This window comes from Symphalangus syndactylus, chromosome 18 (genome assembly GCF_028878055.3).
Source record: "Symphalangus syndactylus isolate Jambi chromosome 18, NHGRI_mSymSyn1-v2.1_pri, whole genome shotgun sequence".
Lineage (NCBI taxonomy): Eukaryota > Metazoa > Chordata > Mammalia > Primates > Hylobatidae > Symphalangus > Symphalangus syndactylus.
Genome location: NC_072440.2, coordinates 92223503 through 92250121, shown reverse-complemented (window position 1 = coordinate 92250121; position 26619 = coordinate 92223503). Strand labels below are relative to the sequence as shown.

The 26619-nt window shown below is 40.5% G+C and overlaps 1 protein-coding gene across 1 annotated transcript; it reads right to left on the bottom strand.

Annotated features, from left to right (window-relative positions):
* Positions 1-579: 579 nt before the first annotated feature.
* LAPTM4A (lysosomal protein transmembrane 4 alpha) lies at positions 580-19655 on the bottom strand. Its single transcript, XM_055252730.2, has 7 exons — positions 19020-19655; positions 8802-8922; positions 5442-5518; positions 5220-5342; positions 2886-2981; positions 2240-2338; positions 580-1206 (listed from the first exon to the last, which is right to left on the bottom strand). Exons 1-7 carry the CDS (start codon positions 19128-19130, stop codon positions 1132-1134), a joined length of 702 nt encoding a protein of 233 aa, XP_055108705.1. The 5' UTR covers positions 19131-19655; the 3' UTR covers positions 580-1131.
* Between the last annotated feature and the right edge of the window lie 6964 nt (positions 19656-26619).

Genomic DNA, 26619 nt, shown 5'->3' with positions numbered 1-26619 from the left:
ATTGCTACAGCAATCACTTTTCAAACCACCGATATTAATTTCTGTCCTGTGATTCAAGAAATATCTTCACCACAAATTTAGTTTGAGTTAATGAAGAAAATGATTTCTAATTAAGTGTGCATCATTGTACAGTTGTCCCTTGGTATCTATGGGGGATTGGTTGCAGGTTCTCCCTCCAGATACCCAAATCCACAGTTGCTCAAGTCCCTTATAATAAAATGGTATAGTATTTGCATATGACCCATGCATATCCTCCTATATTTTTAAAATGATCTCTAGATTACTTACAATATCTAATATAATGTGAATGCTACATAAATTGTTATAGTGTATTTTTTAGAGAACAATGACAAGAATAAAAAGTCTGTACATGTTCAGTACAGATACAACTATCCATTTTTCACCCCAAATATTTTCAATCCACAGTCGATTAACTCCATGGATACAGAACCCATGGATACGAAGGGCCAACTGTATTCTCAAAGTTAAAAAAAAAACACTGGCACTCTGAATACACTGTAATGGAAAATGTCAGGGTTTATCTTAAAAAAAAGTAACAGATTAAAAAAATGACAACCCTAAGTATTTAAAGAGATTTATTAAATCATCTTATCACAAAAATGGAAACATACACAAATTAGAAACATGCAACCATCATCTTCCACAGTCAAAATGTCAAATATTTTTCTTGTTTCCACAGATGAAAAATTCAGATCTTATACCCAACTACTTATTCACCCTGAATATTTTAAGTCAGTCTTCCCGAAAGTACTCAGGGTGGCAAGTAACAAAACGCAAACTATTACATAAAGAAAGTGCAGTTAAAAAGGAAACTATGTGGCAAGTACCCTCCTTCCCTTCCCACCCCCCAATTAAAGGCAAACAATGGCACTTTGCTCTTGCTTAACCTAGATTGTCTTCAAAAACTATTAAAATGTAAAAGACTTAACAAAAAAACAAAAAGACATTTAATAGATGTCAAAAAGCTCCTTAGTGTTTGAAAATAAATGCTTAAACAAAAGAGAACATATTTTATATCAAACAAGTTTGAAGAGCCCTGAATTGCAGCATTCTGTAAAATAAACAAGACAAAAAGCTGGTATAGGATTTATTGTCAAAGGCAGAATTTCTTCAGGCAGGTAAGTAAGGAGGTGGTGGTTCTTTTTCAGGCATTTTCACGGCCATTTCATAGGTTGGCAAAACGTACTAAAGAGAGAAAAAAAACTGTATCAGATTTAATTCTCCTTTAAAATCCTTTGTGAGATAATTCAGCTTTCAGACTTTATGCCCTAAATAGGGTTATACAAAACCATAAAGAAGAGCTGAAGAAACTGTTAGCTAAGATGTTCCCAAGTAGATGCCTGAATAACCTGGAATTTTACCAAGACTGCTAGCGAAGGGGAGGGTTGAGAGAGGGAGCGGGGGAGAGAGAGTTCTGCTTCGGGACAAGGATTGCTAGACAGGCAGGCAGTGGGTGCCACTGCTCTGCCCTCGTTCCAGTGTGACTGATAAAGTGCCAGTGCCAATTACACTTCAGGTGTTAAGGAGTTGGGTTAAACCATGCAACAAGAAACCCCCAATAAGATGCTAGCTCCTGGATCCTGACTTTCATCAGAATCAGTTTGTAGTCAGAAGATCATGAACTTATGTCTTCGAGGGTAACAGGCACACCTATGCAGTGGAGGAGTGGCATTCCAATCTAAGTGACTCCAAGTGTGAAAGCCTGGCCCTAGATGGGCCACATATATTTTATATGCTGAAAACCTGGGAAGGTAGTACAGTAGCAATTAGAGGGCTGTGAAAGGTAGGCTTCCCCAAAAGACCCATGAAACCACTGTATTCATCTCCCCAGACAGGTCAGCTCCCCCTTTGGATCATATGGATGTTTTCTGAAAACAACACAAGTTTCAGTCAATGGAACTCCCCATCCTTAGAAGCCCCAGGCCACATGAGCCTAACACAGCTGTTTCCTGTCTTGTCTCCCCTACAAACATGACACTAATGAGGACCTCTAATGAGTAAACCTAACAGCCAAACTGGATGAGACAAGCGACCCATGTACTCAGGATTCCAAGTGGAAAATGTTGAATCCTGTGGATTTTAAGCTGTTCATAAAAGTACCCAGGGTTCATACCCAAACCATAGGTTACAGCATGGAAGAGAAAGTCAAGCTCCAGGTTCTTCTCTTGGACAGTCAACAGTGACGCGTGACCTTTTACTCTATCCAACAGTAGCTAACCTGAGGAGGTGCTTCAAAGGCAGGGTACACAGCAATCTCCGGCACATTTCGGTTGTTGATGTATTTATAGCAGTTCCAAACACAGTTAATTAGATAAGCCTGGAAGAATAAAAACAAAGTTGACATCTGCTAGAAACTCAACAGACTACCTGCTCTAAAATGCCGGTGACTTCGAATGCTTTCCCCACACGTCCTCTGTGTAGAAGGGAGCTGAACTCTGTGTGGACCCAGCACAGGCAGGCCCTTTCCGTACTTGCTCTCATTTAAGTGTCATGAGTTTCATCGCCAACATTTCAGAGAGAAACCAGAGATGGAGTTTCAATTCAGGTCAACCCACTGTGCTGCAGAAGAAATTCTGGGTTTCTGAACCTTGGGAATTTTAACAGATTTTCAATACAAATCATGAACCCCTTTTCAAAAACATAAAAAGTAGGTCCTTTCACTTAGAGAAGGATCCTGACAGTTACAACCATTCCTTGGAAACACAACAGAAACCATTCCCTAGAAGCTATCTCTGCTCGTGTGCCAGAATAAAGTGTCCCCACAAATCCTCAATCTCCTGTGACTTGTAAGGTGAAAGGCAGCAAAAAGGTTTAGATTCACAGTGTCAATCTCAGTCACCCCTAAAGATTTGTCAGCAACGTACCTTAAAAATGATGAATAAGGCAAAGAACACAAGAACAATGAACAGGAGGCAGCTGGAGTCCAAGGCCAGGAGGTCATCTTTGTAGGGAAAATCAGGCTATTAAAAAAACACACACACATTTACAAGTCAGCCATCACACTAGCACTTGCTGATAACCTGAAGAGCATCTGAAGAATACAAAGGCACCAAAGTCAAAAGTGGTATTTTAATAAAAATGTATAAGCAGAATTTAATTCAAAGTGCTTTTAAATTTTAAGCCTTATCACCATTAATGCATGCTAACAATCACTTAGAGTACATTTGATTGTAACCCACAACGCTCCGAAAAGTCTAAATTTAGCTCGTTTTCTGTTTACTTTTCACTATTTTCCTTCTGGCCTTTGGAACAACACTATCGCCTATATGGCACTAGAGATCTGTCCCTGTGTGACTTGCATCATTAACTCAGGAGATGCTCAGGTCTATATAAGTTCTACAGATAAACTGGGCCATTTTAATGATACAAGGGGAAAATCATTTTTCTAAATGTCAATCGTTTGTCTCAACTCTCATCAGACAGGGGCAAAAATACATCCACTGGTTACAATGCCAGGCAAGACATAAGTTTTACTGCAGACATACTCTGTTCTACTGAAAAGCATCAGCTATATTCATTTAAATACTTATTCAGCCCTGTGTACAAGGCAATGAGCTAAGTTCAGGGAGAAAGGTGTTATAAAAGAATTTCAGATTTAAAAGCTAACCAACACAGGAAATACCTTCCAGTCTGAGGCACTAAGTGAACAAAACAGAGGAGAGAAAACACCAGGGTCTGTAAAAGGAATAATAAATTTTTATGTTCTTTTCTATAAAGCTAATTTAATTTTTTTAAGTTATGCTTGTTTTTAATGGAAATGTCAACACGAAGGCCTAATTACATTTTCATTTAAAAAGCAACATAAACAGAAATCCCAAAGGACTGAAAAAAATAGAAAAAATTTTTAAAGAACCCACTACTCCCCAAACCCTAGCCAGGTTGTCTCCTTGGGAAAAAAGCTGTTTTTTTGATCTTCATCTATAAACAAAAAGAAAAACACAGAAGGTGGAGCTCATGAGGGAATGCTATGCTAAGGATTTTATTCAGAAGGCAGGGAGGCAACACTTGAAATTTCTCCCCCCAGGAGATGACATGAGCACAGAGCCAGACAGAAGAAGCCGCTGACCGTGACTGACCAGGCCAACAGGCCCTGCCCCTGGCCACCTCTCTCTAGCCTTCCCCAGCCTCCCTCTGTGTGCCAGCCACCATGGCCAGCTTCTAGTGCCCTCACTATGCTGCTTCTTGCCTCAAGGTCTCTCTTTTATCTGGAACATTGTCTTCTATACTTTATCTTAATTCCTGTTCAAACTCCTGAGTACAATTCAAATCTCACTTCCCAGCCCAGGTTTAGTACCCATGTGATATCCACTCCCATAGTAACCTACAATGGTGTATCAGTAACTGTCAACTTCCTGATTCCTTCACCAGGAAGTAAGCTCCACTGATGCATCTCTATGACCTAGCAGAGTGCCTTGCACGTAAGAGCAACCAGCAAATGTTTTCTGAATAAATGAATGACGAATTTGGTGGTGTGGAAAATGGGCTAGGCAGGAAATCTGGTAGTGGGAAGAAAAGTTCTGAAAGACAGCACTTTGGAAATAAACTGAGGATACTCCTGCCAATTTCATCTACCTAGATCCCATATCTCCTTCTGACCACCTCCATGAAGCCCTCCTTGGCCACTCAGCTCAGAGTTTTCCCTGCCCCGCTCCATATGACATTAATCGAAGTTCCTTATTTGCTGCTGCTGTGACAGCTCCCGCTTGTTATCACAGGTAACATCTTCATGTATCTTGACTCCCCAAATATTACAGTTTGCTCACTAAAGACGAGGCAGTTATCTTTATATCCACACCATTCATCAACAGTGCCTAGCAAAGGGCTAAAAACATAGTAGGCATTGGAATACTTGCTACAGATGTCTGTAAAGACAAAAAGCTAGTCACTTAAAGAGTGTCATACACAGTCAAATTACTGTACCTTTGGATGCTCAAAAACAAAAGCTGAACTACTAGTTCCATAATATCCATTTCTAGGAACTCTTAATACTGAATTATCCAAATGTATGGTAAGAAATTACTCTATTTTCATCTTGCCAGTTTTGTCACAGTAGCTAAGAGAGCAGAAATAATTATTTTAAGACACTTTCAAAAGCAAGTGGAGTAGTTAAAAATAATGCCTAAGGCTGATTCAGAATTTAAATGTAAACATTTTACTCAAAATGGAAAAAAATAAGTTTAATGAACATATACACTTACTAATTGGTCCAGATATTCTTTGATTCTTGGCAAATAGGTAAGAGAACTAATAGCAACCAGGCAACTGAGGACGAAGTCAAAAAGCCGGTAACAGAAGAATGGAATCAGCCAACCCACTTGATACTGGAGAAAAAATAACAACCGTAACATTGTATTACATATAGGAAATTACTAAGCTCCCCTAAGGTCAAACTCTAAAAGCTGAAAATACAGTATACTTACAGAAATTGCTCCATAAACCAGCATTGAACTGATTATAAACATAAGAACAGAGACGGCAAAAAGAACACAGGCATTATCTAAGAAAACAAAAACAAAAATCTAATTAAGCTACTTACACAACAAAAAGAACAAAACTTCACTTAAAGCAAGCTTTAAATTATTAAATTTAAATATTTTCAAAATTGGCTATAAAAAGATCTAAGGCCAAGAGGGTAAAAAAAAAAAAAAAATCAAAGTCTCAGCATGAAGTAATGAACCTTGAGACATTCACACAAAGCACTTATTTGTTAAATCGCTACAACAACTCACTGACATGGGTTTAGGATGGCACATGAACCACATTCTCTGCTAGAGAAACAGGTCCCTGTGCCCTTACGAGCCCAGGAATCTGAAGATGCGCAAACAGATCATTATACTCCAATGTGTCAAGTGCTACAACAGAGGCAGAAACAATTTGCTTCGCCTGAAGCATCAGGAAAAAATATGAAGAAATAACACAAGATAGGTCTTATGAGTAGGGTTTAGCTGGAAGGAATGGCTGCAATTGCTTAAAAGACAGATGTATTAAACTCAGAATGCTACATACATTACCTCTTGCTCTAAATAAATATAACCTGAAATTCAAATTTCGCCATTAACCTTGCCTCCCCACCCAACCTCCCAAACACTAAAATTCATTGCTTCCTGCACCCTAGTATCTATGTTAACACACACTACTTTCTTCTTTGTTCCTCAACTCTTCCTCAGGTTGTTCCAACTCTCCATTAATCCATGTTCACTAATTTTTTCACAAAACAGCCAAGTAATCTCAAGCAATTCAAACCGTGCCTGACTTACTGAGTTTCTTAGCACAAATCTGTAGTTGATTCTGTGACTCTGGACAGTTTTTTTTTTTTCCTGAGACAGAGTCTTGCTCTGTCGCCCAGGCTAGAGTGCAGTGGCGCAATCTCGGCTCACTGCAACCTCTGCCTCCCAGGTTCATGCGATTCTCTTGCCTCAGCCTCCCAAGTAGCTGGAATTATAGGCAAGCACCACCACATCCAGCTAATTTCTGTACTTCCAGTAGAGACGAGGTTTCACCATGTTGGCCAGGCTGGTCTAAACTCCCAACATCGGGTGATCTGTCTGGGCAGAGATTAAGAAACTGGGGGGGGGGGGGGGATGGGCATGGCAACCCACACCTGTAATCTCAGTACTCTGAGAGACTAAGGTGTGAAAATCACTTGAGGCCAGGAGTTCAAGACCAACGTGGGCAATATAGCAAGACCCCGTATGCACAAAAGATGTTTTAAAAATGAAAAAAGAAAAAAAAATACTGAGGGCACTAATAATGATGAATGACTAGAACAACTGCTGAATATTCCCTATTGGGTAAATGTATATATAACCTTTTTTTTTTTTCTTTGAGACAATCTCACTTTGTCACCCAGGCTGGAGTGCAGTGGCACAATCTCAGCTCACTGCAACCTCTGCCTCCCAGGTTCATGCGATTCTCTTGCCTCAGCCTCCAGAGTAGCTAGGATTGCAGGCCTGCGCCACCATGCCCAGCTAATTTTTGTATTTTTAATAGAGACAGGATTTCACCATGTTAGCCAGGCTAGTCTCAAACTCCTGACTTCAAGTGATTCACCTGCCTCGGCCTCCCAAAGTGATGGGATTACAGGCATGAGCCACCATGTGCAGCATGTATATATAATCTTATCACTGGGCAGTAAAACATCATCAATATTAGGCACTAAACTAGGAATAGTCCTCTTTACTTTTTTCTTAGAGGATACAGAATTGATAAATGTTAAGAATTTAAAGGACTTCCCTGCTACAACATGCAAACTTCCACTTAGAAGAATTCAGGTAAAAACAAAATATGAAATTAAACGGGTATTATCAAATTTGAAAGCAAAATTTGTAATTCAAATAATCGGCTTTCAAGAGTCTGCTATGGGCTGGGCACAGCGGCTCACGCCTGTAATCTCAGCACTTTGGGAGGCTGAGGTGGGAGGGTCACTTGAAGCCGGGAGCCCAAGACCAGCCTGGTAAAGACAGGGAGATCCGATCTCCACAAAAATTGAGCTACTCAGGCAGCTGAGGTGGGAGGATCACTTGAGCTCAGGAATTCTGGGTTACAGTGAGCTATTACTGTACCACTGCACTCCAGTTGGGACAATAAAGTAAGACCTTTCCTCTAAAAAACTTTTTTTAAACAAATAAATAAATGTGATTTTTAAAATGAAGGGCGCTGGCTGGGCGCTGTGGCTCACGCCTGTAATCCCAGCACTTTGGGAGGCTGAGGTGGGTGGATCACCTGAGGTCGAGAGTTCGAGACCAACCTGACCAACATGGAGAAAATACTAAAAATACAAAAAATTAGCCGGGTGTGGTGGCACGTGTCTGTAATCCCAGCTACTCAGGAGGCTGAGGCAGGAGAATCGCTTGAACCCGGCAGGCAGAGGTTGCAGTGAGCCGAGATCGCACCATTGCACTCCAGCCTGGGCAACAAGAGCAAAACTCTGTCTCAAAAAAAAGAAAGGCGTTTATCCAATTCATAAGGGTAGAGCCCTCATGGCCTAATCACCACCCAAGGGTCCTACCTCTTAATATCATCACCTTGGAGGTTAAGCTCCAACATGTGAATTTTGGAGGGACACATATATTGTAACCATAGCAATTTTCTTCTCCTTTCTATTAGTAGCTACATTAAAAAAAAAAAGTCTTATAAAGCCTGCATGCTTATTCTGATTTCAAGGTACATTTTACACATTTCTGAAAAACCTAATAGTCCATTACATTTTCTGGCTAGAAATGCTCTATTGTAATCCTCACTGAATATCTCTGAAAAACCCATCAAAATACTTTCCTGCCTCAGCAAGAATGACAAATATAATTTAACTTGTTACCCTTATTATATAACCATTTTAACTTTCTGAAATGTAACTTAAGCATAATCTAATCAATCCTCTAAATAACTAGTGTGTGTGGAGAGAGAGAGACATGTGCCAACATTTTGGTCAACAATGGACTGCATATATTATGATGGTTCCATAACACTGTAATAGTGTATTTACAGTATTACTATGTTTTTCTATCTTTAGATACACACTTATTTGCCACTGTATGACAACTGCCTACAGTATTTGGTACAGTAACCTGCTGTACAGGTTTTAGCCTAGGAGCCTCTACCACACAGCCTAGGTGTATAGTAGGCTACGCTATCTAGGTTTGTTTAAGTACACCCTATGATGTTCACACAACAATATCACCCAGTGACATTTCTCAGAATGTGTCCCCATCATTAAACAACACAGGACTGTATATAAAAATTAGCAGGGGAGATTGTTTTTTTTTTTTCAATTAAACACATACCAGCCATTCTCTCAGACGAATAGTAATTACCGATGACTTCATACTGAATGTTGACAGCTGGCATGGAGTTTGGATGAGTCACTTCCACAGTCAACAAAATTGCCATCAATAGGTTTACTACCTGGAAAAGATAACATTCTATCAGTTACGTTAATTACCATCACGACACAATCTGAGCACAATGTCTAGATGTCCTCTCATATTTAAGATTGTCTTACTTGAAGTAACAAAGTTATAAAATAGTGGGAATAGTGGGACACTACCTGTGAGATAAAACAATACACAATTACCACTATGAGAATAATTTAAAAATAAATATTTTATAAAGTATAATATTAACCATTTCAGAGATAAGATGCTTAACCAATACACCAGAATAAAATTAAAACTAAAGAATCATCACAAATGGTTCATGTTCAAAGCAACCTATTTATTCATATACCAATCTTAGGATTTTTGGGTTTGAAGAAGTTACTGTTCATCTGTTATATTTATTCATCAGATGCCCAAAACCCCTCCACAGCATCTCATCCGGTGACAGAGAACTATTTCCTCTTGAGCTAGACTCAAATGCTTAAGAGAATTACCAAGATACTGAAAGTCACAACTCATCTACTAGTCTTACTTGTGTGTGTGTGTGTGTGTGTGTGTGTGTGTGTGAGATATGGAGTCTCACTCTGCTGCCCAGGCTGGAGTGCAGTGGTGCAATCTCAGCCTCCCCTTCCTAGGCTCATGTGATCCTCCTACCTCAGCCACCTGGTGGCTGGGATTACAGGTGCCCACCACCATACGTGGGTGATTTTTGTATTTTTAGTAGAGACGGGGTTTCACTATGTTGGCCAGGCTGGTCTCTGATTCCTGACCTCAAGTGATAAACCCAGCCCTAGCCTACCAAAGTGTTGGTATTACAGGCATGAGCCACCACACCCGGCCTTAAATCTACCTTTTGAGATAATGTGCTCTCCCTTCTAAATAAGTGCTCCAATACCTGAAAACAGCCTCCAAATACTGTGTTCTCTAGAATAGATATGCAGATCTTTAAGCCATTCCTCTGACTAGCATGTTTCCTAGCTACCTATTTCCCTTGTTTTCCTCTTTACACACGCTCCAGTTTGACGGACATATATTAAAATGAGGTAAAGTCACCCTGGTCAGAACACAATGGGATCTCAGTTCTCATATTCTGGCTAACGAATTTCAATTAATGCAACCTGAAGTTGTACTGAGGTTTTTTGTTTTTGTTAGAAACAAGGTCTCACCAAATTGCCTAGGCTGGTCTTGAACTCTTGGCCTCAAGAGATCCTCCTGCTTTAGCCTCCCAACATGCTGGGATTACAGGCATGAGCCACCGCACCCAGCCTGCATTGGCTTTATAAATTTTCTGAATATCACATGAGAGTAACTCCCTAAAACACCAAGTTCTTTTTCACACTTGATTGTGCTAAGCTACTACCTGTACCCATACAGTTGGATTCAGAGGCCCAAGCATAGGCCTTAATATACCTGTAATTGAGTTTCATCTTATTACATTCTTGCCTATGAAGATTTTCTGGATGTGAATTCTGACACACTACAGGTTTACTACCTGTCTCAACTTCCTGAATTTAGGATCAGTATGTAATCAGTATTTCCATCTAAGTTACTAACAAAAGAGAAGAGAGCTGAGGACAAAGCTGCCAGAGGCTGCCCCTTCCCATTAACCAGCAACTTCTGAATAAAATTGTTCAGCTATTCAGAGGAACATCCTGCTGAAATCCCATCATAATATCTGGTGAATTTTCCTAGTCTCCCAGGGTTGTAAATCCATTTTAAAAGGAAATGAGTTGTGCCTACAGTTGTTGGCCAATCCCTGCGGTATCCCAGGAGGCTTCACTGCATTTAAGTACTCAGAAAGAGTATTGTTAATGACTCAAGACAGAAATCTCACGTAGGATTGGAGTTAGGCTTCCTTACCTAGCATAGTAAAGTTCACAGAATTTTCCCTCCTTCCCCTTGTGAAAATGTGAACATCTGGAATTTTCAAGGGTTAAGTTCGTATCAGTAGTATTTTATTTTTATTTATTTAGTTTTTGAGATGGAGTCTCACTCTGTTACCCAGGCTGGAGTGCAGTAGCGCAATCTCGGCTCAATGCAGCCTCCACCTCCTGGGTTCAAGCGATTCTCCTGCCTCAGCCCCTGGGGTAGCTGGGACTTTTTTTCTTTTTGAGACTGAGCCTTGCTCTGTCGCCCAGGCTGGAGTGCAGCGGTGCAATCTCGGCTCACTGCAGCTCCCACCTCTTGGGTTCGAGTAATTCTCACACCTCAGCCTCCCAAGTAGCTGGGACTTTTTTTTTTTTGAGACCAAGCCTCGCTCTGTCACCCAGGCTGGAGTGCAGTGGCACGATCTCGGCTCACTGCAGCTTCCACCTCTTGAGTTCAGGCGATTCTCACACCTCAGCCTCCTGAGTAGCTGGGACTACAGGCATGCACCATCAAGCCTGGCTAATTTTTGTATTTTTAGTAGAGGTGGGGTTTCGCCATGTTGGCCAGGCTGGTCTCAAACTCCTGACCTCAAGTGATCCACCAGTCTTGGCTTCCCAAAGTGCCGGGATTACAGGTGTGAGCCACTGTGTCGGCCAGCTATCAATAGTATTTTAAACAAACTATTATATACTTCTCTCCTGTTTCACCTTGAATGATAAACACACAGGAAATGCATTTTCCTTTTATCAGCTGAGGTCATTTCACTAACATCCGCTAGATAAGCAAATCAAGTTTTATTTTAGGGTAGGCGATCTAAACAATGTCACAATATGAAATTTGGAATCAACCAACATTTATTGAGGATATGCTTTATGACATGTGTATTTACGTATATTACTTCACTTATTCCTCACAACCCGTGAAGCAAATATTACCAAAGCCTATGTGTAGATGGGGAAACTAAGATTCAGTAAAGCTATATAACTTGTGTTAAGCTTGCTGAGCTGACAGATGGGAGAATCAGGACACAAGTCTGGTTTTTAAGACATCCTCCTTCTCAGCACTACGTGATTATTAATAAACATTCCCCAGTAATTCCTATTTTAAGGTCTTTCCCAAAGAAACCATTATCTAAGGCTATAAAATGTTTAGACTTTACTCTCTATGTTCAGCAGCATGCCTCTTTCCTTGCATTGTTCAGAGGCAAGGCATGATATCTTTCAATTCTTGAGAGGACTTACCAGGAACAATCACTTTTGCAAGGTGGCTCTCCCCAGTTGAAGGCTGATGTTTTTTGTTGCCCACATTTGCTGCAATGGGTTTTGGCCAGCATGTGTGGTGTATGAGTATGAGCTAATACAACTAGGTGAATTAATTACTGAACAATCAGATATATCTACTAAAACGTTATACGTTCTGTGTATGGAAATCAGTTTGAAATCAATTAGGCAAACTCTTCTTTGCTAAACACAGTATAGTCACAGTGAAAAAGCTCTCTGTGGTACAGAAATTCCTTTGTCAAGAAAAGCATGCAAACCCAATTACTAAATGAAGGGAATGACATGCCAAAAATATTTAGGAGTTCTATTTTCCTTTCTTAAATATTTTTATCACATGAAGGATTTCTAAAAATCTCACACCTATAGTCCCAGCTACTTGGGAGGCTGAGGTGGGAAGGATCACCTGAGCGCTAGAGACCAGCCTGGGCAACAATACTAAGTCTGTCTCTTAAAAAACAAAACAAAAAACTCTTCACTTTTCTTCTCTTCCATGGATAAGTCACACGCTCATCCACTAATATCTTCTTTTAGTACCAGAGACACTTCAAGTTGCATTTCACTGTGGGTCATACCACTAAATATTAAACAAAACAAATCGTAGGGCTAATCAAAAGGACCAAGAAATGGTGAAATAAATTTCAACAATACTTCATTAAAAGCTTTTTCCAAATCTTCTATGAGTTAATTATATTCCATTAGATCGCATCATTTCATTAGAACCCCAACTTACATCTTAAAGTATTACACTGGAAAACCCATCATTGTGACTTAAAAATTTTTTTTTTGTAGAGACAGAGTCTCACTATGTTGTCCAGTCTGGTCTTGAACTTCTGGCCTCAAGTGATCCTACTGCACTGGCCTCCTAAAGTGCTAGGATGACAGGCACCAGCCACCGCTCCTGGCATCCTTTGATCTTAAAGATATTCACCAATGAATGCCTACCTTGTGCTCATATGTAAGCCCCGGCAACTTGCCTCTGATTAAAGTTGATATTTCTAAATTACATGTTTAGCTTTTCAAAAAATACATAAAATTAACTGTAGTCTTACAATATAAAATTTCTCTGAAAATATCCAACTATGTACTAACTATTACAAATATTTATTCTTGATTCATTTTTTCCTTTCACTGTATTCAGGAAAGAAAGTTAATAAAAAAGTTAATTTAAATAAATATTTAAATAAATTAAATAATAAAAAGTTAATTTAAAAAGAATGATTAAGCTGGGGACAGTGGTGTGTGCCTGTAGTCCCAGCTGGTCAGGTACCTGAGGTGGGAGGATCGTTTGTGCCCAGTTCAAGGCTACAGTGTGCTATAATCGTGCCATTGCACACCAGCACAGGCAACATAGCGAGACCCCATCTCTTTAAAACAAAACAAACAAAAAAAAAGATTAAATTATTAACTTCTAAACTTGGCGGTATGGAGAGGTATAGAATGCAGCAATATTTTAGCAGCATGGGCTGTGGATTCACCACTCAATGTTAACAGTACTGTAAATTTAATCAGTCAAACCAGGTGGTGTGCATTGTTTTTGAAAGCTTCTTCTACATCTTATGTAAGTGTGTACAACAAGAAATCTGTTAGATTTGACTTGTTACAAAATAACTGTATCAGATCCATGGAAGCACAGGGTCTGAAGAGAGGAATTCTTTGTTTTCTTCTTTCACTGCCACACCTATTCCAGAAGATTCTCTGGAGACTTTAAAAAAAAAAATCATTTTTCAGTTTTCCCACAGTAATTTGCCCAGAGCTAGTATCTACTGAGATAATAATTAGAACAGTGTATCTGGTTTAAGGAGGCATCCAGATAAGGGCTTCCCATGCAGAGAAAGCACCCAAAGGAGGGTCAATCTACAGAACTAAGCAAAGCCTGTTATCTGATAAAAGATCAAAATTGACTATCTTTAAAACATTTTTTAGCCATAAAAAAGGATTAGTTCATGTCCTTTGCAGGGACATGGATGAAGCTGGAAACCATCTTTCTCAGCAAACTATTACAAGGACAGAAAACCAAACACCGCATGTTCTCACTCATAGGTGGGAACTGAACAATGAGAACACTTGGACACAGGGTAGGAAACATAACAACCCACACCAGGGCCTGTCGGGGGGTGGGGGGCTGGGGGAGGGATAGCATTAGGAGAAATAACTAATGTAAATGATAAGTGCAGCAAACCAACATGGCATATATATACCTATGCAACAAACCTGCACGTTGTGCACATGTATCCTAGAACTTAAAAGTATAATTAAAAAAAAAAAAAGTTTTTTGTTGTTGTTTACTGTTACATGCAGATACAACTGAGTATTCACAATATTTTTTGGAGGAGACATTTATTCAATAAATGTGTAATGAACACCTCAAATGTTTTAATTAATAAGTTAGCCACCACACACATTTTATTTTGAGACAGGGTCTCATTCTGTCACCCAGGATGGAGAGCAGTTAGGGTGATCTAGGCTCACTGCAACCTCTGCCTCCCCGGCTCAAGTGATCCTCTCACTTCAGCCTCCCCAGTAGCTGAGACTACAGGCATGCACCACCACACCATGCCCCGCTAATATATGTATGTATGTATGTATGTGTGTGTGTATATATATTTTTATATATTTTATATATATTTTATATATATTTATGTATTTTATATATAATATATATTTTATATATATATATATATATATTTTTTTTTTTTTTGGGTAGAGAGGGGGTTTCGTCATGTTGCTCAGGCTGGTCTCGAACTCCTGGGCAATCCACCTGCCTCGGCCTCCCAAAATGCTGGGATTACAGGTGTGAGCCACTGCCCTTATAAAGACATCACCCTCTTCCCTCCAGGAGAACATCTTGCTGTAGAGAGAAAAATAAGAGAAAAGGACAATCCTACCAATATGTACTGAGTACTATTTAATAAGTACATACGAGAAGGATCTAGAAACTTTTGCAGGTGCACCGTGAGAAAAACAGATCCCTCTGGCTAGGAAGTAAAGAAAGCTTGGCTGGGCACGGTAGCTCACGCCTGTAATCCCAGCACTTTGGGAGTCCAAGGCAGGCGGATCACGAGGTCAGGAGATCAAGACAATCCTGGCCAACATGGTGAAACCCCGTCTCTACTAAAATATAAAAAATTAGCCGGGCGTGGTGGTGGGTGCCTGTAGTCCCAGCTATTTGGGAGGCTGGGGCAGGGGAATCGCTTGAACCTGGGAGGCGGTGGTTGCAGTGAGCCGAGATTGCACCACTGCACTCCAGCTTGGCAACAGAGCAAGATGCCGTCTCAAAAAAGAAAAAAAAAAAAAAAAAGGAAAGTTTTACCATGAAAACATGTGAGCTAACCATTAAATTATCTGGACTTGGCAAAATGTTGTTAATGGTTGAAGCTGGGTGATGAGTAAGTGGGAGGTTTTTGCACTATTTCACTACTTTTGTATGTATGAAAATTTCCTTAATAAAATTTTTAGAAAGTGACTTGGGAGGATAGCAACATTTCAGGGAGAAGGAATAATATATGCAAAGGCAGAGGCACAAAACTTCCTTAGTTTAAGGAAGGAACTAACAAATATAAACAAGCTATGCTTACTTGAAGTCAGAGGTGAGGGCTGGAAAGGAATAGAGCTTAAGGAAACCTGTTTTTACTTCTCTCCCAGATACAGAACTTCAAACTGTTTATGGTTGAGACACTCATGAAAAATTAGCCATATATTAAGCCTAAGAGATAAAATTATTACAAATGCTCAAAATGTAGTCTTGTAGTGCACACCATTAACCACAAAGTACATCTACCACAGCACACTTTTAAGTCCATTTTCAATTATTCAATAAACATTTCAGTTTATACTTCATAAGAAACTTGTTTAAAATCAACTGGCTTCAAATTCTTCAATAAATGATAGAGAAAACCGTTTCAGGAATGCCAGAATTTAAACATGAGCTCATTCTGAAATTTCCTGTTACTTAACCAGGTATGCTTCTTTTCTATCTAAAATACCAAAGGCTCACACTTCAGGGCTGGTACCTCCGGTGCATATAATAACTGGTTCTGGCTTTCTCTATGTCCTACAGCACTATTTTGTACCATACAATTAATATTTTAGTATATAGTGTTAACAATAACACTAGACCAGTAGAAGCCATGGCTAGAAAGTAATGAGACTGTATCAGATACAGGCACTGATAGCGAGGGAGAAGGGCTCCCCCAAGTTCCAAATGACACAGTGGGAATCATCATCTCAGAAGTCTGTCCCAGGTAATGTAAAAAGAAACACAAATATTCTCCCATGCAGACTGAATTATTGCCTCACCAGGAATCAAGGAAGAGAGTACCTTGACAGGGTAGGTAGGGAGGGAAGTGACATTTAATACTCGCTCATCCCCATATTGTTTCTCTGTCTTAGTAAAGCAGCTTCTGAGAACAAAATGCACTACTTGGACAAGCCCTCTTTGCTTCGAAGTATTATACTACATTTTGGCTTAAGTGGTCTTGTATCGTAAGTGTTACATGTCTCCCCAAGTTGGCAGAGACTGTCTTTACACTGCTATGGTATTCAAGCTACACTTTTGAAAGTCATCAACAAAACTATAATAAACAAAACCAATAGCCTTTTTCCAGTACTTATTCTGATTAGAATCTGATATTACTGATCAACTTCTCCTTCTCCTCATCACTGTACGTTTTTCATATCTGTGCTCCAAGTTTTTTGTGATACCATAAATATCTTAAGGGCAGATGCTGTGTTAGACAAGAAACATTCGAGAGTCTAGCACTTGGCAGGTAATAGGAAAACAAGGCAAATGACACACGGCCCCTGTGATTTATTCCTTTTGTATGTCCACCAAAGCCTTTTACACTACAGGTGGTCAGTAAATCTCTTAATCAACTTAAGACAGGTCAAATGATTTAAGCAGTTTACAATAAAATGTTTTACACCAATCTGAGAAGTCTATGCAAAGTAAGAACAGCTATGGCATCTTTTTAAAATTGTGAAACTAAAGCATGGTCTTCAGAGATACGTGAACCCTTCTCACAACAAGGGCTTAAAGTAGGGAAGAGATGTAAACTCCTCACTCCCTACTTTGTAAGAATAAACGCCCCTACTGAAGTTTTTCTCTCTGCATTTTGAGTTTCCTGTTTGTAGTTCCCACTTTATCCTGCTATTCTATTCATTTTCCAGCTGAACCCACATCATCAAAAAATCTGCCTGAGAAAAACTGAAAAGAAATACAGCCAATTACATTCGGATGGCTGAAATAGAAATGGTGGTATTCTCTTCTTGAGGAGTTAGGAATCCTTTGTTCTGTGAGTGGAGGGAAGGATCTGAGAAGAAACAGGAAGACTAAGACTGCAGGAGAGAGCCAGGCCGATGGATTCTCTTAAATAGGAAAGAGTCATCTTCTGGGGATGAGGAAGACGGAATTGAGTAACAGGCTTGAGGATCCTCAAGGTTTGAATTATTCATTTAGGGAAATAGAAGACAGAGCTAAGGACTAACAAAAGAAATGAGACCCAGCCCCTCAGCAAAATGGAGAAGCTATAAAAGGAAGTTAGAAATATAATGCAGCTGATGGTCATTAACTATATGTTTAGTATTCCAAATCAGTTAAAATACAGAATGCAAGAGTCTCTGAGGGAAAATGTGATATAGTTCTATCAGTAAGGCGGTATTTCTGAATATAAAAGTACAGGAAACATGAAAATAAACTCAGCACAAGCAAACCTACACAATCGTGTTGTTTTTTAAATATACATCAGAAACAAGACTGTGAAAAACAACAGGGCAGGTAGGAGTCCTGTGGAGTCAGGCAGTCCCCCGGGGGTGGGCCATGAAACAGTATCTGCCTCATTTAAGATGATTCTCATCTGGCGTTTGTCCAAATGCTTACTAATGATTTCAAGCCAATCAGTGGGGAGAAGAAGCAAGTACAGAGAAAACAGATTGTGTCTGGGATAACTCTCTTCCTCTTTTGCAGTTAAGTATCAAAAACTGCACAGTATCACCAACGTCACCCACACAACCACATTCGCGAAGTCATTAAAGTGGCCAAGTCGACCATGTAGGAAGTTTGTCACAGCTTCGGCAAAGTCATAATAACCTAAAACTACCTAAACTGAATCCCATATTTGGAAGTCATGGACAAGTTAGGTTTGATGTGTATGGATACTATAAACGGTGAATTACAAAAGAAAAATCACAAACGTATTACTAGTGAATCACCAGGCAAAAACAGTATCAACTTGGTTAGGACAGAATCACACAGATCTTGGAACCCAGGAGATACGAGAGTAGTTGGCCACGATGGAGAGGGCTCTCAATAAAGGTCTCTGTGAAAACAGCCGGTCGGCTACGAAAAGCACCTATTGCGCAGGGAGGAGGCTGCACCAGGACAAAAGCTGGTCAGGCGTCAACTCAGGCAAAAGCTATCGCCCCCAAGCGATTCTGGAGATGCAAGAGAGGCACTGAAACAAAGTCCAAGAAACGCGGACAACGGGGTTACCGCTGGATCTTCCGCTATTCCCAACGGGAAGACCAATGTCGAAACTAGACTGCATTTATCAAGGTCCGCTCCTAATTATTTCATTAGAGGAAAAAATTCCAGGGAGCACTGGATAGGAAGAAGGGAGGTGCTGCCTTTCAGATCGTAGAAGTACAAGAACCAAAACAGAGGAATTCCCACCAAATCCTAGCACCCTCGTCCCTTCGCCTGCAAAGCCTCTGCTCTCCCAAGCCCGCTTTTCTCCTCAAATTCTTGCCAAAGAACAATCTCCCCATGCTTACCACCGCCCCCCGCTCCCCCGACTCCGATTCCTGAACAAGGTTACTTTTCCAAAGTCCCTGGACTTCATCCAGAGTTGGCGCGCCCTAAAAAGCAGCGCCCCTCCAAGTCCCCGCCCCACCCAACACCCCGTTTCCAGTCCCACCCCCTCCGCACCAGGCCCCGCTCCCCAGGCCCCCCGGACATGCGCGCCACGCCCGCCCGCCTTACCATGTACCAGGTCCCCAGGATGATAGTCCCGGTGCGGACATGGCAACAGCCGCAGCACCGGGTGCTGTAGAACCGGTCACTGCGGTTCCGCTTGAAACTCATGGACACCATCTTAACAGGCGGGCCTCTTTCTTGGCCAGGCCCCTGACAAACGTTCTCCACCCGCAGGCAAACTCAAACTGCTCTTTCACGGCCTCCAAAACCCAACGACGCGTCTTCAAGCCCGCCCCCTGCTCGGGCCCCAGCCAGCTTCTTCGCGCCTGCGCACTGAGCGCAGCGACTTCGGCTTACCCACCCCTCTTCCTCCACACAGGCCAATGGGGAGCGGAAGGCTGTATGGACCGGACTTCTGATTGGAAGAACTTGGGGATTGACAAGACCTCACGCCCAATTAGAAGTGCAACTCGCCTCAGCGAGTCTCCGCCTGTTACGTGACGGCAAGGGCTGGTTCTTGGGCCTTGGATAGTTGGGGATAGGTATAACCCCGTAGTTCACTATCCCCGAGATGAGACCCGCAAGAAAAGAGGCATTTAGTGGGAAAAGGGAGACACCAGACAGCGCGGATGGCAGAAAGCGGGCACAAGGGGCTTTTCTGAGCAATGCGTGCCACGTACTGGATGGGAAGCGTCACAGGCTGATAACGTGACCTTTGCGCGCAGCTCAATTATTGCGCGGGCTGGGGGCGGGGCCTGCGGGGAAGGGACGGAGCCAAGCCAAGCCAAGCCTTGAGCCATCCTCGCCCCTGTGGCGGAAATGGGAGGCTGCCTGGAGGAGTGGAGGGATTGGATTTACACCCTCTTTTCCCTCCGAAGCCTCCTTGGTGGGGGCGAAGAAAGACCATACAACCCTGCCAAAGGCAAAAGGATTAAGGATAAATGAAAGCAAGATAATGTAGAAGAACTACTTAGCTGCTGGGTTTTTAGAGATGAGTGATTTTTTTTTGTAGGGAGAAATTATGAAACACATTGAAATGGACAAAAAAATTACTGAATGTCTTCAATGAAAAAACAGCCATAGTTTGGCACACCGTCCTGGGCATTCTGTTGCTAGCGGGGCTGTCTGCTTTTTTTTGTGGTGCTCTATACAACTTTGTAAGACCCCTCGTTATCTTACCTCTGCTTGGGAAAAGCCATTTTGCATCGATTTGTAAACTCATTCCCCAGTCCTGATTCAACAATATAGGTGGATGCTTTAAATTCTGCTTAGAGCTGGTTCTAACAGCTTACTGGTCCCCTGGTTAATGAGTAAATAAATTTTTTACACGTGTTCATTTTGTATTTGTGTGAGACCTGTGACTTTACCGTTAAAAAATGTATTTATCATTTAATGCTTTGGTAAACAGACTTCAGAGAATAGAAAGGGCTTCCCTTCTGCCGGGACATATTCTTAGCCAGAGACCACACTGAATTCAGAGTAAAGGTTATTTCTTTGGCATGGCTTCTTTGAACACTGCCTGAAATTATGTATGTATTTGTTGATTATCTCCCCAATAAAATACAAATTTTAGGAGAGCAGAGACTATTTGTTAACCACTGAAGGAATTGTCCATGGAGCTTACTTTCAAACCATCTGGGACGCAGTAGTTAAGCCCGCCCACGCTAAAGGATGGGGTGTGGCTGGCTGTTTAACTCAGAATGAATTATGACATTTCTCTACTTACGTAGGGAGTAGATTATCTTAACCCCACCCCAAAATTACATATCCCTTATTTTGTTCTAGGCACAGATCCAATCACTTTATTTTGAATCATTTCATTCGTACAACTCACTGAGACAGGTACTTTTATGTTATTTAACTCTACAGAGAAGTAAAATTACATATCCAAGATTGCAAGGCCAGTGTCAGAACTGAGATTAAAACCTGTTGTGCCAATAGTTTCCAAACTTTGCTGCACATTGGCATCACCTGAGGATCTTTACTAACCACTGATGCCTGCTTACTATTCCAGACCTGCTGATTTAACTGGCATGGGTGAGACCTGGGCATTGAAAGTTTTAAAAGCTCTCCAGGTGATCCTAATGTGCAGCACTGTTATTCTGTCTTGATATGAAATGTGGCAGACAGAAATAAATACAATAATAAAGAATACAAAGATAAGATCAGGGGAGCCGGGCGCGGTGGCTCACGCTTGTAATCCCAGCACTTTGGGAGGCTGAAGCAGGCGGATCACCTGAGGTCAGGAGTTCAAGACCAGACTGACCAACATGGAGAAACTCCGTCTCTACTAAAAATACAAAAAATTAGCTGGGCGTGGTGGCACATGCCTGTAATCCCAGCTACTTGGGAAGCTGAGGCAGGAGAATCGCTTGAACCTGGGAGGTGGAGGTTGCGGTGAGCCGAGATCTCGCCATTGCACTCCAGCCTGGGCAACAAGAGCAAAACTCTGTCTCAAAAAAAAAAAAAAAAAAAAAATCAGGGGAAATGATCCGATTTCTCTAAAAGCCAAAATCAATTCAAAATCAGGTGTACCTAACATGGCATCAGATCAGCTCGTAAGGGCTGGGACTACCCCAGGCAAGGAACCAGGGAGGTGTAAATCATTAAGAGACCTGCAACATAAACGCATCTGATAGCAATAATGCAAGCATACCCTGAGAATGACCCTGTATGGTAGATGCACCTGAATGTGTGCTCTGAGCGAGGGAATCTGGGAGTGGCCAAACTGGAAATTTATTCTGTGTCTATGATAAACATCTTAAACCCCCACCCCCACCCACCGGCCCATCCCTTGGAACATGGGCCATACAGGGGATTAGGGCCCTGAGTTTTGGGTTAAATGCAGGTTGCCAGGTGGAGGTTCTTAGTGGGAGGCTGTTCAGTGAAAATGCTGTATAAACTGCATGATGTTTACAGGCAGTTGCGGTTTTCCTGCCCTTGGGCCATGCAATTATGTTGTCCAGCCCGCTGCCAGGGGACCGTAGGAAGGGAGATGTGTTGTCCACCCCACTGCCACTGGACCACTTCTATACATAGCTGGTTCTTATGTCCAGCCCGCTGCCACTGGACTCTTTCCCTCTGTCACCACTGGACTGTAAGCTCCTAATACAAACCCATGTCTCATTTACTGGCTCTCCAGTCTCTTCTTGGCCTCTTGAACCTGGTATCTTCTCTATTGAGGTTAGTAGGAGTTTGGCACAACAATAGCATACGTAACTGAATTAGAGGGGTGAAAAACAGTTATGGAGTTTTGTCTAGATAATTTTTATCTAATATATACAGACCACCTTTTTTGAGAAAATTGTAAGGTACTATTGGCAAAACAACCCATCTTTTGGGGATGGGGAAAGGGAAGTTAACATTTTTAGGAGAAAATAGCTTAGGAAAACTCACAAAGAAAGAAATTAGAGTGAGGTTGAAGCTCTTTAGCGAACATAGTTTAATCTATTTTTATCTTTTAAATGTGTTAGTCTACTCACATTACTTTAGCTTATTTTTATTGAGGATCTATTCTATTCTATGTGATGATACAAGAATGAACAACACAATATGTATCTACTGTGTAGCCACAAAAATCTTTAAAAAAAAAGTATTTAAAAAAAGAACGAACAAGGCAGATATTGCGTCTTTCTGTGGAGTATTTATAGTCTACAGGGGAAAAAGTCAATGAGCATTTTCAGTCTTCATCCACCTCCTAAAGCATTTATATGTTGACTCATCCTTAGAGCTAGAAATTCTTTCTTGGCTTCTGATTAACCACCCACTATTTTTTCTGTGTACTTCTCAGGCAGCTCCTTCTTATTCTTCTTTGTAGTTCCCTCCTTTACTGTCCATCCCCCTAAATATTGGTGTTCTTTAGGGCTGTGTGTCAGGCTCTTTTCTTTTCTCCTTTTATCTTTTCCCAGCTGTCACTTATTTACAAGACGATTTCCCCATGTATTCGTCCATTTTCACACTGCTATAAAGAACTACCTGAGACTGGGTAATTTATAAAGAAAAGAGGTTTAATTGATTCACAGTTCATCTTTATAGAAATAATTTAGCTTCCTGGCCAGGTATGTGGCTCACATCTGTAATCCCAGCATTTTGGGAGGCCAAGGCAGGCGGATCACTTGAGCTCAGGAGTTCGAGACTAGCCTAGGCAACATGGCAAAACCCCGTCTATACAAAAAATACAAAAATTAGCTGGGCATGGTGGCTCATGTCTTTAGTCCCAGCTGCTCGGGAGGCTTGAGGCACAAGAATCACTTGAACCTGGGAGGCAGAGGTGAGCCAACATCACACCACTACACTCCAGTCTAGGTGACAGAGTGAGACTGTCTCAAAACCAAAAACCAAAACAAACAAAAAAAGTCCCTAATTGTGTAAGTTTCTAGCCCCACAAAAGCCAGTCCACTCCATGATCCATCCAAGAGGAAAGACCTAAAGATAATGGCATTGGTAGTTTGCCAACCCTTCAGATGGATTAAAGCGAAGCTCAAAGTTGACAAATCTCACCAATATCGTCAGAGTTTACAGCCAATCTTTCAATTCCCCACTCCTAATAGAGAACAGATAATGTAGGGATACCAGGCTCTAAGTAAATCCCCCAGCATGGAAGACAGAGGCCAGACAATTAGAAAATAGGGTCTAGGAGAAAATGTCAAGAGAACTTAGAAAAGAAAAAAAGATACTCTGAGCATACATCAAGAATAAGGTGCCATAACCATTATACAGGACAAAAAATTCTTAGAAATTAACAGCATGGGAGCAGAAATGAAAAACTCAAGATTGGAAAATAAAGTTGAGAAAATTTCCCAGAAGCAAATCAAAAGACAAAGACATGTAAAATAAGAAAGAAAAAAATTAAAATTAGAGGATTAGTCTAAGATATCCAGTATCTGAATAATAGGAATTTCTGAAAGAGAGAGGAAGTCATCATCATAATAACATTTCCTAGATCTAAAAGAATGAATTTCCAAGACTGAAAGTATCTGCTGAGTGACCATATTACTGGAATAAAATAGATCTATGTAAAGGCACATCCGAGTGAAATTTCAAGACAGTGGGGATAAAGAGAAGATTCTATGAGCTTCCAGGAAGAGGGAAGAAAAAACAAGCCATATAGAAAAATTCATAGTCAAATAGCCTTAGGCTTCTCAACAGCTCTGGACTCTAGAACACAGTAGAGATTTTATTTCAAAATTCTGGGTAGAAAATGTTTACAATTTATAATTCTACACACAGCCAAACTGTCAAGTATAAGGATATGATAAACGCATGTTCAGATAAGTGTCAAAAAATTTACCTCCTACATATCTTTTTCTCAGCCACCACGTTATGCTCCATCAAAATGAAAGGAGAGGAATACATTAAAGAGGAAAATGTGGGATGCAGAAAACAGGAGATCCAACATAAGTGAGATGTGGATGAAGACTCCAGAGAATGATAGAGATTTCAGTATGAAGACTGTACATTAGGTATAGAGGTCAACCATTTCAGATTGGAGCACGATCATCATTTTTGCCTTCTGTAATTCTACTGGGGTTTTATCTTAATGAAGCTACTTGAGCATGTACTCCACCAAAAAAAAGGAGAAAACCAAGAGGAAGAGATGAGAACTAAAAAACCAGAAATCAAACTTAGGACAAAAGCTGAGGAAATTTCATAAGATGAAAGCAAAAGGAAGTCTCAGGATGACAGCTGTGCAGGGGCCTAGAACGCCACCAGTACTAATAGAAGAGAATGAAGGTATCAGGGAGCAAGAAAGAAATTAGCACTGATAGGCTACCTAATCGGGTAGATCTGGCAGGAAAACTACAATGAAAGGCATTGGGAAAGTGTGGCAAAACTGAGCAAATGACAAGCACAAAGAAAATTAAGCAATTCAGTAAACAAGGCAATTAGTATAAGTTCAAGAAAAACAAAAATTTAGAAAAGCAGTGTAATCAGAGTGTACCACAGTGTGTATCTGTGAATAGTAATTACATGGGCATAATCAAATAAACATTGAATATTGGGTATTTTATAAAACATTGAGATATGTATATTTTGGGAGGGTTGGGAGGAAGGGGAACAGATGACAGTCCAAGAGTGATCGGTCTTCATCTACCACAATGGAAGCCAATAATTAATGTCAAAAGTTGATTTATAGTCATTATGGAAAAACAGTATGGCAGTTTCTCAAAAAACTAAAATAGAACTACCATATGACCCAGCAACCCCACTACTGGGTATTTATCCAAAGAGAAGGAAATTAGTATATTGAAGAGATACCTGCACCCTCATGTTCATTGCAGCTCTATTCACAATAGTCAAGATGTGGAACCAACTTAAGTGTACATCAACAGATGAATGAATAAGGAAAATGTGGCATATATACACAATCAAATACTGTTCAGCCATAAAAAAGAATGAAATCCTGTCAACTGAAGCAACATACCTGAACCTGGAGGACATTATGTTACGTGAAATAAATCAGGTACATAAAGATGAATACCACATGCTGTCACTCCTATGTGGGAGCTAAAAATGGAGCCCACAGAGGTAGAGAGTAGAATAAAGATTATTAGAGACTGAGAAGAGAAAGAGGGAGAGGAGGATGGGGAGAGGCTGGTTAACAGATACAAAAGTCCTGTACAGCTAGATAGGAGGAATAAATTCTAGTGTTCTGCAGCACTATGAGGTGAATATTGTTACCAAAAATGTACTGCATATTTTCAATAATCTAGAAGAGAGGATTTTGAATGTGCACAACACGAAGAAAGGATAAATATTCAAGGTGATAGATATGCTAACTTTCGTGATCTGATCATTGCTCATTACACACGTATCAAAATATTGCTGTGTATCCTGTGAATTTATATAATGGTGTCAACTAAAAATAAAATGGAAAAAAGTTAATTAATTAAAATATAGCAACGCTGGGCTCATGGATAACACCTGTAATCCTAGGACTTTGGGAGGCCAAGGCAGGGGAACTCAACTAGCCGCTTGCTTTTTCATGGAGCACCATTTTGTTTTAAAGAACGACTGACAGGCAAATATTAATATTCAGACATGAGTATTTGGCAGTCATTTTCTTGAAAATGAATGAAGTAAGCCTGTCTGTCCCTTCAAGGAAAGCAACTGGAGTATTTGTGAGCAGTGATTAAACTAGAGCTTTCAAGAGGAAAATTAGAGATTTGGAAGAAATTGTGGCCGCCACCATGAGCTTGACAGTGGTAATTCAAGACTTTTATGATGAGATTCGAGGTGAAATAAACTACTGTGATTTTTGTTGTTGTCTAATATTGTCAACATTTGACTATCTGCATAATTAAATGAGCCATTTGCCAAAGAACCAAGGCATAATCTTATAAAATCATGCATAAATAAAAGAGCCAGTCAAATGCAAGACAGACCAGTGATTTCTAATGTAACAGTTTGAAAAGTTTACTGGTAGGTTTCAGAGTCCACACTGCAACTGACCTTTTAAGGAATTACCATTGACTATGTTTTCATATAGAATCAAAAAAGAATAGCCACAATTATCTAAAAAGGCTCATAAAATACTCCTCACTTTTCCAACTACGTATCTGTAAGACTGGATTTTCTTATATTTCAACAAAAAGAACATATCGCAACAGATTGAGTTCAGAAGCAGATACGAGAATCCACATGTATCTATTCTATCTATTCTGTT

Coding starts and splice junctions, on each gene's coding strand:
- LAPTM4A (XM_055252730.2), bottom strand. CDS start 19,130: ATGGTGTCCATGAGTTTCAAGCGGAACCGCAGTGACCGGTTCTACAGC. Junction 8,923..19,019: donor TCCTGGGGACCTGGTACATG/GTAAGGCGGGCG, acceptor TATCTTTTCCAG/GTAGTAAACCTATTGATGGC. Junction 1,207..2,239: donor CCTTTGAAGCACCTCCTCAG/GTTAGCTACTGT, acceptor TTCTCTCTTTAG/TACGTTTTGCCAACCTATGA.